The sequence below is a fragment of the Leucopleurus acutus genome (genome assembly GCF_964270905.1).
Source record: "Leucopleurus acutus genome assembly, chromosome: 19".
In the NCBI taxonomy this organism is placed as follows: domain Eukaryota; kingdom Metazoa; phylum Chordata; class Mammalia; order Artiodactyla; family Delphinidae; genus Leucopleurus; species Leucopleurus acutus.
In genome coordinates, this window is record NC_139161.1 from 28,420,206 (window position 1) to 28,433,111 (window position 12,906).

A 12,906-nucleotide genomic window follows, 5' to 3' on the forward strand; every position below is an offset into this window, starting at 1 on the left:
CCACAGCTGGATTTAAGCACCAAAAATTCAGCACATGAACTGCTGCTTTCTGTTGTAAACGTTTCTTATTTTTTGGTAGAACCAAGAACCCATTTTTATCTGAAGTATCAGTCTGATTTATCCAAGAGTAAGTCTGTTGAATAGCGACTTTATAATCATCTGCAAATCTAAATAAAAATAAAATGGTAATTAAATGGGAAAATTTTAGATAACATTGTCCCCCACCAACAACCCACACCACTAAAATTCAGTAATCCTGATAGAAATAAGGCATTAAACCTTAGAGTCAGTCCCCCCTTACAGAGGTTAGATATATCACTTAAATATCACCCTTTATCACTTCCCATCCCTATGTTCAAACATTACATAAATCATGGCAGAGTCAGAATTAAAATGCAAGCCTCCTAACTCCTAGTTCAGAGCTCTTTGCATTCTATGTTACATCATTAGTTATAAAATAGTTAACAGTATTACTGTTAAAGAAACTAAAAAGTGGGTTAAACTTTTTTATTGCATAAGAAAATAGAAAGACAATTTTTACTGAAATTTTAGGAAACTAATTTTTAAGTTCCTTTAAAATGTGGATCTCAGTCTTCATCTATTTTTAATGAAAGTACTAAACCCGATGAACTCCGTGATCCCATCCAGCTTATAATTTCTCTCAATAAGAGGCTATAAACACCTAAGCTTAAACAGAATAAAATTTGGTATTCTCTACCATGTCCTCACAGTAATACTGACTGTTAATTTTACCCTTAGAGAGATCAGAATTCAAAGTTCAAGTCAGGAACCCTGCACTATGTGGAGGGAATTTTATAAAAATACTGGGAGCTATAAACTATAAAACTCTTAGAAGAAAACATTGGGGAAAATCTTCATGACATCATATTTGGCTATGTTCAATGGATCCCAAAAGCACAAGCAATAAAAGAAAAAAAATCGATAAATTGGACTGCATCAAAATTTCAAAACTTGTGCATCGAAGAATACTATCAAGAGAGTGAAAAGAGAACCCACAGAATGGGAGAAAATATTTGTAAAGCAAATATCTGATAAAGGATTAATATGCAGAATAACTCCTACAACTCAACAACAAAAACCCCATTTAAAAATGGACAAAGGACTTGAGTAGACACTTCTCCAATGAAGATATAGAAATGGACAATAAGCACATGAAAAGATGCTCAACATCTCTAGTCATTAGGGAAGTGTAAATCAAAACCATAAGGAGATAAAGCAGAAACTAACACACCATTGTAAAGCAATTATACCCCAATAAAGATGTTAAAAAAAAACCATAAGGAGATACCACTTTATACCCATTAGGATGGCTATGATCCAAAAAACAAAAAATAACAAGTATTGGCAAGGATGTAGAGAAATTGGGAACTCTTGTGCATAACTATGTGAATCTAGAATGTGCAGCTGCTATGACAAATAGCACACTGGCTCCTCAAAAAGTTAAATACAGAATTACCATATAATCCTGCAATTCTACTGCTAGGTATGTACCCAGAAAAACTGAAAGCAGGCACTCAAACAGATACTAGTACATCAATGTTCACTGCAGCATGATTCACAATACGCAAAAGCTAGAAACAATACAAATGTCTATCAATGTAAGAATGGGTAAACAAAATGTGGTATATATACACATGGAATATTATTCAGCCATAAAAAGGAATGACATATGTTACATGGATTAACCTTGAAAACATTAGATTGTATGATTCCACTTATATGAGACACCTAGAAAGGGCAAATCCATAGAGATGAAAGTAGGATAGAGGTTACCAAAGGCTGTGGTGAGAGGGAAATGGAAGATACTGTTCCATGGGTATAGAGTTCCTGTTTGGGATGATGAAAAAGTTCTAGAAATTGACAGTGGTGGTAGTTGTACAACAATGTGAACATACTTAATGCTATTAAAATGTACACTTAAAAATGGTAAATTTGGGCTTCCCTGGTGGTGCAGTGGTTGAGAGTCCGCATGCCGATGCAGGAGACACGGGTTCGTGCCCCGGTCCGGGAAGATCCCACATGCCGCGGAGCGGCTGGGCCCGTGAGCCATGGCCACTGAGCCTGCGCATCCGGAGCCTGTGCTCCACAACAGGAGAGGCCACAACAGTGAGAGGCCCACGTATCGCAAAAAAAAAAAGGTAAATTTTATATTGTGTATATTTTACCATAAAAAAACACTTAAAAAAATACTGGAACCAGGTAGTACTATAACTTAAGGAGTAGTGTGTGGGGAGTTGACTGCTTTTCATTTCCCACATTTCATTAAATAGAGGATTTACACAATAAGAGAGACTTTCTGACACTGGAAGAAACATCTAGATTATACTTAAAAGAAAACTTAAATTTAGTCTTAGAGGACTTTAATGCTGAATTAATTAACTGTATTTATTAACTGGTTTCAATACTCATTTTCATTAATAAAAACTAACATCAATTGACTGAGTCTGTGCCAGTAAGTAAGAGCAATATTTATACCACTTGTTTATCACTATTCCATGTACTCATATAAAATTAGTAGGTATTAAACACATGGTAGCACCCAATAAGGCTAATATTTTTAAGAGAAAGAATGCAGACCAGATTATCTTCACTTACCTGTTATTTTGCCTAAAAAGATAGTCAAGCACCATAAAAAGTCCTTTGAGCATTATTTGAGTTGAAGCACTAATAATAGGTACTTCTCTTGCCTCCTCTTTACCATGAACTGATGAGACTTTTTCTTCTTTTTGAAGGATAGCAGAAAAATGTCCCTATAAGGAATTACCATATTAAGTGTACCGGGGCAGGGGCGGGGGGAGGGAAAGAGGGGGGAAACAAAATTCTTAAAACTGTAATAAAACCCAAATGAAATATACATTGAAATTTTAGTCAAACATTAATACACAAATGCTAACAATATATTTTGAATTCCCATATATTCTAAAATTCTCTTCAGACTTATTTAAATAAGAAGTTACACATTTAGGAGGTTCATTACTTCTTCAGGCAATTAGGGTTTTATTCAGTGCCTTTGAAAAGCAATGAACTAAATAAAAATGTACCAAATAGTTTTTAAAAAGATTTGATATGCCACTTAAATGCCTGAATTATTTCCAGGGAGTACTCTGATACTGAGAATAATATGACTATGTGACAAGCAAAAGTAAAAGAACAACTCAAAGAAAGAATACACACTAGATACAAAATGTATGCTAACTGGCTCATTAGTTTTTACATGGCTTGTAAGCTTAAATACAGAAAGAAGTGTGGACATTAAGACAAAATAATAAAACAGAAAAGTATGTTTTCCCAGATTGTGAAAGAGAAAACCCTGAATATTGAAGCAATAAAAGATACTGGTGACAACTCTGATGTTTGACAATAAAATGTGTGTTCAATGAAAATAAAATGGGAAAATAGTTAAGATAAATAAGACAGATAAATTTCAATATTCAGATATATTGTGAAATAACAGACATTTAAAAAAGTAAAACTAGTCTCTACTGAACAAAATGTCAAGAAACAAAGAACAAAAAAGACAACATGAACTTGGAAAAACATTCAGCACTACAAATTATTAATGATATTAATGAAAAACAAGTATTAAATTGTTCTTTTTAAAAAATCAAGTTCCCTGAGAAACACCTTACAGGAAGGCTACTATTCCTCTCCAACACTGGCAGACTACTGGCAATTTACTCTGTAAAACTACAGAACTTCTGAACTCCTGAAGGTAAGGCACTGTAGTAAAAACAAACGGACTGAATGACATTCTACATCATGAGACAACTCCAAGGCTACTTCTGGCTAGGTTACCTAAACAATGACAGCTGGGTTTATAGACAAATAGAAAACTAAGCAAATGGGGAAACACACACATAGACACAGACAGGTAATTATTACTTCATAGAAACCTAGAGTTGTATTAAAAATTTAATCAAGTAAGTTACATGAGATGACTATCATAAACTATGATAATATATATACATAATGATATGCACACTGAATAGTAATATAATTATGCTGAGAAAATGGAGAGTGAAGAAAGGGAAAGAAGGAGGGAGGAAAAGGAGAAAGGGAGGGACAGAGAGGAAAAGAGAGGGTGAGTATGAGAGTGTGTGTGTGTGTGTGTGTGTGTGTGAGAGAGAGAGAGAGAGAGAGAGAAAAGTGTGTGTGTGTAAAGGAGTTAAATCATCATCATACTTAATAGGAAGTCAATAGAGAATATCAAAAATTGAAAACTCGAAAGTAGCAGAATCCACATGTTATTTAGAAAATTGGGGTTAAACATCAGAGGAAGCCACTATGAGTTAAAAGAGCCACCGAGAATGAAAATTGGGACAGAGGAGTGGCACAAATGAATGCTTTTCTTGATAGTAGTAATTGACTTTTAAATTATGTTCATATGTTACTGTGGTAAAATTAACTTGTAAAAAATTTAATAATCACAATGATGAATTTCTTAAGATCAAAGGAAATTTCCTTAACCTAATTTTTAAAATAACTAAAAATCCTACAGCATCTATGGAATGAGAAAAAGTATTTTCAAATCATATATCCAATACATTGTTCATATCCAGAATACATAAAGAACTTACAGTCAATAAAAGACAACACAAGTTCAAAATGGGCAAAGGATTTGAATATAGATTTCTCCAGAGAAGATATATAAATGGACAATAAGCAGTTGAAACAATGCTTGGCATTATGAGTCATTAGGGAAATGAAAATCAAATCACATGAAGATACCACTTCATTCCCCCTGGGAAGATTATAATAAAAAAGAGATAATAACAAGTGTTGGTGAGGATGTGGAAGAAATTAGAATCCTCATACATTATTGATGGAATTGTAAAATGGTACAGCCCCTTTGGAAAAGTTTGGCAGTTCCTCAAAATGTTAAACATAAAGTTACCATATGGACCAGCAATTCTAGTCTTAAGTATATACCCAAGAGAATTGAAAATACATGTCCACACAAAAATTTGTCTATGAATGGTCATAGCTGCATTGTTTATAACAGCCAAAAAGTAGAAACACCTGATAATGGATAAATAAAATACAGTATATTCATAAAATGCAATATTATTTGGTAATAAAAAGGAATGAAGTATTGATAGATTGAACCTACAACATAGATGAACCTTGAGAACATTACGCAAAGTGAAAAAAGGCAGTAACAAAACACCACATATAGTGTTTCCATTAACATAAAATGTCCAGAATAGGTAGATCCACAGAAACAGAAAGTAGATTAGTGGTTTCCAGGATCTGGGGTAGGAGGAAATGGGAGTGACTAATTGCTAATGGGTACAAGGTTTCTTTCTGAGGTGATAAAAATGTTCTGAAATTACACAGCAGTGGTAGTTGCACAACTCTATGACTACATGAAAAACCACTGAATTGTATACTCTAAAGGGGTAAATTTCATGGCATGTGAATTGTATCTCAAACTGTTAAAAAATTTTTTTCTTAAAATACAGCAGACATATTGCTAAATGCTGTAATACTAGTAATACAGTCCTTTTAAAGTAAGCAACAAGATTAGGATGTCTTTTTACTGTGATGAACCATGTACGGAAAGTTTAAGCTAGCAAAGTAAGAAATGAATAAAATGTGAAGGAAATGGAAAGAAAGAAAATAGTCATATTCATAGACAGGATGACTGTCTACATAGAAAATTTAATAATCTATAGATGAACCTATAGGATAGTCCAGCAAAGTGGTTGATTGTAAGAATCAACTACCATCCTTATACACCGATAAAAATTAGAAAATGCAATTTTTGAATTATACCATTTGAAAAAGAAACAAACTTTAACTTAGGAATAAATTAACCAAAAGTACCTAAGACTTTCAAAAATTATAAAATGTTATTGAAAGATATATAGAAAGAGAGAATAAATGATTAGAATTCTATCTTGTTCATGAATGGAAAAACTTCATATTGTAAATAAGTCAACTCTTTCTAAATTAATCCATAAATTCAATGCAATTCCAGTCAAAATTCCAACAGAATTGTTCATAGAAATTTATAAGCTAAGTCTAAAATTCAGATGGCAGAGTAAGGCGAAGAACAGCCAGGATCATTCCAAAGGAAAATCAAGTGAGGAGATATGCCCTACCATGCATCAGCATTTTTCTAATGCTACAGTGATTAATAAATAGGATAACTTAGATAAACAGAATCAAAGAGCACAATAGAGTCCAGTAATAAGCTTATACATAAACGAAAATCAGATATGTGGCAGATGTGGCATTACAAATCAGAGTGAAATGGATGGATAATTTAGTAATGATGCTGAGAAAATCCATACAGGAAATAAGATGGATTACATATCTCACAACATAAACAAAAATGAATCCCAGGCTGATTGAAAACATTTATTAAAAAAAACTTTAACAGTTTTAGAAGAAAATGGTGCAGAGTGTAAGAAAAGCTTGCTTAAACTCAAATATGACAATTCATAAAAGAAAAAACAATGATACATTTGAATGCACTAAAATTTAAAAACTTATAAAAAAATACCATAAACAAACCACAGATACAAGAATATACATGTAATACAACAAGCAACGAAGAATTAATATTTACCATATATAAAGGAAACAATCAGAGATACATACAAATATATATTTTCAAGGATGTTCATATCAGAACCTTTTCTTATTCTGGGAAAACTGGCAACAACCTGTATTTCAAATGCCAGATTAGTCAAATAATTTAGAATATATGCACTCACAAAAACGCTACACTGCAACTAAAAATCATGTGAAACAATTTTTATTAAAATAGGGAAGTACTCATATTACTAAATGAAGAGGTAAAAATAAATATGTATCATCTCAAAAATTTATGTTAAGTGAATATATGCATAGAAGAAGACATAGGTAGACACAAATCTAAAAGTTAATAATAATCATTTTTAAGTTTACGAGTTTTTTTTTCCTCTGTACCTTTCTCTGTATTTTCCAAGTTTTTTCTTTTGACATATATTTTATGTGTACATTTTTTATAGAGTGCATTAATCTTAAGTGTATAGGTCACTAAACAGAAGCACATACACACACACACACACGCACGCACACACTTGTGTGTGTGATTTTAAATCAGGATTCAAAACATTCCTCGAATCCCAGAAAGTTCCTTTGTGTCCCATCTTAGCCCAAACTACTCCTTACCCCTGCACTGGTAAGGTAACCAGTGGTAACCAGTATTCTGACTTCTATTAGCATAACTATGTTTGTCTGTTCTTAAATTTGATAAAAATGAAGCCATACAGTTTGTACTCTTTTGTGCTGGTTTCTCTTATGCAACTTTATGTCTGTAAGATTCATTCATATGGTTGTGGTGGCAGTGGTTCATTTTGTAAATTGCTGTACAGTAGTCTACTGTATGAATTTCCCACAATTTATTTAACCCATTTTACTGTTGATATGAAAAGTCTTTAGAATGGAAAAAGTTTATGCAAAAAAAACAAAAAGTGTCATATGAAAAACTACTTATGATACATTGCACTTTAAAAATTCAGGGCAAAAATTATAAGTACGGTCTTATTAAAATATATTTTTAATACTCATATGCCCATAATGCTAGTTCATGTTAGCAACAGTTCTTACCTTTTTTGGTTCAAAAACCTCTTTAAAACTATATGAGGAAAACTATAAAAGTCTGATAAAAGAAATCAAAGATCCAAATAAATGGAGAGATACTCCATGTTCATGGATAGGAACACTCAATATTGTTCAGATGTCAGTTCTTCCCAGATTGATTTACAGATTTAATGCAGTCCCAATCAAAATCCCACCAAGTTACTTGGTGGATACTGACAAAGTGATTCTGACGCAGAAAGCTTGGTCTCTGTGCACCGTGCCAAACTGAATCTTGAAGACAAGAGTTTTACGTGAAGTAGAAGAGGATAACTTTATTGCTTTGCCACTCAAAGGGAGATACAGCAGGCTCATGCCCCTGAAAAACTGTGTCCCCCAACCCCGGGGGATTTGGTGAGGGGTTTTATAGCAATAGCTCAAGGATGGGGTTGCTGACAAGATTAGGGTGTGTGCAGGGCCTGAACTTCTTTGATCTCGTCTCAGGTGGTCTCCTAATCTTGATTAGCTTCTCTGGTTCCTTTAATCTTGCCTCCGGTAGTTTCTTGGCTTTTCCTCCCTTGTCTCTGCATCCCCTCCCTTCCCTAACAACTGTTCCAATCTGCCCTTTGGAACCCAGGGAAGGTCATGGAGGCTGGAGTCTATTCCCTATATACAAGAAATGGGGGACAGAAAGGCTTCCATGCCCAGGAGCCCCACAGGGGCTCAGTTTCAATTCTAAGTTTATATGGAAAGATGAAAGACTCAGAATAGCAAACACAATGCTGAAGAACAAAGTCAGAGGACTGACACTACCTGACTTCAAGACTTACTATAAAGCTACAGTAATCAAGACGGTGTGGAACTGATGAAGGAACAGACAAGTATATCAATGGAAAAGAATAGAGAGCCCATTCCCTGGTGGCGCAGTGGTTGAGAGTCCGCCTGCCGATGCAGGGGACACGGGTTCGTGCCCCGGTCCGGGAAGATCCCACATGCCGCGGAGCGGCTGGGCCCGTAAGCCATGGCCGCTGAGCCTGCGCATCCAGAGCCTGTGCTCTGCAACGGGAGAGGCCACGACAGTGAGAGGCCCGCATACCGCAAAAAAAAAAAAAAAAAAAAAAAAAGAATAGAGAGCCCAGAAATGGGCCAACACAAATATAGTAAACTGATCTTTTGTCAAAGGACCAAAGATAATCCAATGGAGAGAGGATGGTCTTTCAACCAATGGTGACAGAGTAACATCTACATCCAAAGAAATGAATCTAGACACAGAACTTACACCCTTCACAAAAATTAACTCAAAATGGACCACAGACTTAAATGTAAAATACAAAACTATAAAACTTGTAGAAGAAAAGATAGGAGAAAATCTAGGTGACTTTGGGTTCGGTGATGAATTTTTAGTTGCAACACCAAAAGGAGGATCCATCAAAGAAAAAAATTTGAACTTTATTAAAACTAAAAACTTATGCTATATGAAAGACTCCATTAATAGGATGAAAAAACAAGCCACAGGCTGGAAGAATATATTTGCAAACACATATCAGATGAAGGTCTTGTATACAAAATACCCAAAGAACTCTTAAAACTCAACAATATGGGATTCCCTGGTGGCGCAGTGGTTGAGGGTCTGCCTGCCAATGCAGGGGACACGGGTTCGTGCCCCGGTCCGGGAAGATCCCACATGCCACGGAGCGGCTGGGCCCGTGAGCCATGGCCGCTGAGCCCGTGAGCCATGGCCGCTGAGCCTGCGCGTCCGGAGCCTGTGCTCCGCAACGGGAGAAGCCACAACAGTGAGAGGCCTGCGTATCGCAAAAAAAAAAGAAAAAAACTCAACAATAAGAAAACAAACAACTCAATTAAAAAGTAGGCAAAATATCTGAAGAGATACCTCACCAAATAAAATATGTAGATGGAAAATAAGCATGTGAAAAGATGCTCCACATCATATATCATTAGGGAAATGTAAATTAAAACAATGGGATACTAATACATATCTATTAGAATGGTTAACATTCAAAACACTGACAACACCAAATGTTGGCAAGGATGTGGAACAGCAGGAACTCTTATTCACTGCCTGTGGGAATGTAAAATGGTACAATCACTTTGGAAGACAGTTTAGCAGTTTATTGCAAGCTAAACATAGTCTTACCATACAATCCAGCGATTGTGCTCCTAAGTATTTATCCAAATGAGCAGGAAGTATGTCCATACAAACACATGCACACAAATGTTTATAGCAGCTTTAGTCATAATTGCTGAAACTTGGAAACCACCAATGTGTCTTTCAGTAGGTAAATGGATAAACAAACTGTGGTACATACATACAATAAATATAGTTCAGAAATAAAAAGGAATGAGTTGTCAAACCACAAAAAGACATGGAGGAACCTTAAATGTATACTGTTAAGTGGAAGAAGCCAGTCTAAAAAGACCACATACTGTATGATTACAACTATATAACATTCTGGAAAAGGCAACACTATGGAGTCAGAAAAACAAAAATCAGTGATTGCCAGAGGTTCAGCAGAGGAAATAAAGTGTGTTGAAGGGATGAATAAGTGCAACACAAGATTTTTAATGCAATGAATGTATTCTGTATGATACTGTAACGGTAGATACGTGACTTTATGTTTTCGTAACGACTCATAGAACTGTACGTACCCTAAAAGTGTACCCTAACATAAACTATGGACTTCAGTTAAAAATAATGTAACCAATATTGGTTCAACTGTAATAAATGTACTACTACTGCAAGATGTTAATAATAAGAGAATCTATAGTATCTGTGAATACGTGTGTGGTTGGGGGTGCTGGTATATGAGAATTCTGTCCTTTTTGTTCACTTTTTCTATAAACCTGTAACAACCACTTTAAAAGTAAAGTCAATTAATATAAATAAATAAGAACAAAAAGAGAAAGTAAAAACATTCTCACCTGCATAAACACAAAAAAACAACCCCAAACAAACACTCTTTTGAGAATAATGTAAGTCATGAAGGTTCTATCCAGAAAAATGTACAAAAGTAAATACTCATAAAATTTTGAATGTAATTTCATAAGGCTCACAGTATCCCATAGCCCACCCATAATCTCTATATACCCAGGTTTATAACCTCTAAGTTAAGGAGAATAAAACATGAATTTCTTATCTTTTTATTTTCCAAATTTTTAACTTTTATAATTGACAAAATATTTATAACCTAAAAATACTGACTTATTTTAGCTTTAAACAAAGCAATTAATTCTGTATTAATTAAGCCATATAGCCTTCAAACTAATAATGCTACTTTTTCATCCATAATTTATGCCATCACTTAAAGATTATCGAACTTACATAATAAAATAAAATTTTGAAACAATTAACTTGCTACTTTTTTTTTCTTTACTCTGGATTAACTGTTCACTATTAAGTCATTTCTAATTCACTAAATAAATCTCACAGGTAGAAAAAAAACTTACCTGCAAAATAGGAAAAGTAGCAGTGGTTATGCCCATTTTGTGTAAATTTAAGAGCATGTCACTTCCACTCCATACTTTACAGGATGATTCATAACCCCTTTCCACAAGATGTTCAGAGTTTGCTTCTAACCAACTGGAATAAAATAAAACAATTCCATCAACCAGTATCATCCTTATGTGCACTACTTCAACAGAGCAAAGAGAAATGTGATACATTGATCTGTATTCCTTGAAGCTCTGAGCACATATATGTGGATTAATTAAGACACATTTTATTTATTTATTTTTGCGGTACGCGGGCCTCTCACTGCTGTGGCCTCTCCCGTTGCGGAGCACAGGTTCTGGACGCGCAGGCTCAGCGGCCATGGCTCACGGGCCCAGCCGCTCCGCGGCATGTGGGATCTTCCCGGACCGGGGCACAAACCCGTGTCCCCTGCATCGGCAGGCAGACTCTCAACCACTGCGCCACCAGGGAAGCCCAAGACACATTTTAAATACGATGCATGTTTCACATTGCAAAATAAATATACAGCTAAAAAAGTAAGCTTTTACTCAAAAAAGAGAAAGATGTGTGTGGTTCCCCATTTGTGTTTTGTGGACTCACACTGCTTTACTTGTCTGTCTCTCCAACTGACAGTCAGCTCTTAGGAGCTTATCCCAAATGCACATAAAAGGAAATACAAATAAGCCTAATAGGGATTTCCCTGCTGGCACAGTGGTTAAGAATCCGCCTGCCAATGCAGGGGACATGGGTTCAAGCCCCGGTCCGGGAAGGTCCCACATGCTGTGGGGCAACTAAGCCTGCACGCCACAACTACTGAGCCTGTACTCTAGAGCCCATGAGCCACAACTACTGAGCCTGCATGCCCCAATTACTGAAGCCCGCGTGCCTAGAGCTCGTGCTCCGCAACAATCCACCTCAGTGAGAAGCCAGCGCACTGCAACCAAGAGTAGTCCATGCTCGCCGCAACTAGAGAAAGCCCGCGTGCAGCAACGAAGACCCAACACAGCCAAAAATAAAATAAATAAATAAATAAAAATTTAAAAGCCTAATAAAAAGATTATAATGTTAAATATTAACACAAAAAAGAGAATTACTAGAAAATATATTCATTTACACACACACACACACACACACACACACACACACAGAGAGACATTTGTACATTCAGTGAGTGCTTAAATGCCTATATTATGCCAAACACTATACTGGATAGTGGAAATACAGCAGTAAATAAAATAGGCAAGGTCCTTATTCTCATGGAAATTAGATTCTACTAAGAGAGACAGAAATAAACTCAGAAACAATTCCATGAACAAGACAATATCAGGTAGTGACAGTGATATAATGAAAATAAACTGGATTAATGTAATCTAACTGCTACTTTCATTTGAATGTCAAGGAAGCTCTTCTTGAGATGACATATATTCTAACTGAATACAAAAAGTATTCAGTCATGGGAGGATCAGGGAAAAAAGAGTACTCCAAGTAGAAGAATGCCATTTTCACCTGGTGCAAAGATCCTCAGGTGATTTAACAAATTTTGCTTATTTAAAGACCCGAAAGAAAGCTAATGTAGTTGGACCACAATGGGCAGAAAGGAATAACGGTATGAGCAATGTTAGAGTGATAAGCAGGAATCAGATCATGTTGGGCCAGGATAAGAAGTCTGGATTCTCTTCAAAGTGCAATGGGAAGATTTTAAACAGAAAATTTTAAATAAGAGAGAGATAATCTATTTTAAGTGTTTAAAAGATGATTCCAGTTTATAAGCCAGAATGGATTATAGGAGAAAGACAAAAATGAAAGGAGAGACCTATTAAGAGGCTGTTACAGTTGTTCTAGTTGAG

General features: G+C 35.4%; 1 protein-coding gene across 1 annotated transcript in view; it reads right to left on the reverse strand.

Annotated features, from left to right (window-relative positions):
- The window catches only part of BRIP1 (BRCA1 interacting DNA helicase 1), a gene marked incomplete at both ends in the record, with an annotated part of 196,385 nt that overhangs the window by 105,435 nt on the left and 78,044 nt on the right, over nt 1-12,906 (reverse strand). Inside the window, 3 exon segments of the mRNA XM_082860172.1 lie at nt 2-167; nt 2,617-2,771; nt 11,056-11,188. Coding sequence (XP_082716298.1) covers nt 2-167; nt 2,617-2,771; nt 11,056-11,188 — 454 coding nt within the window.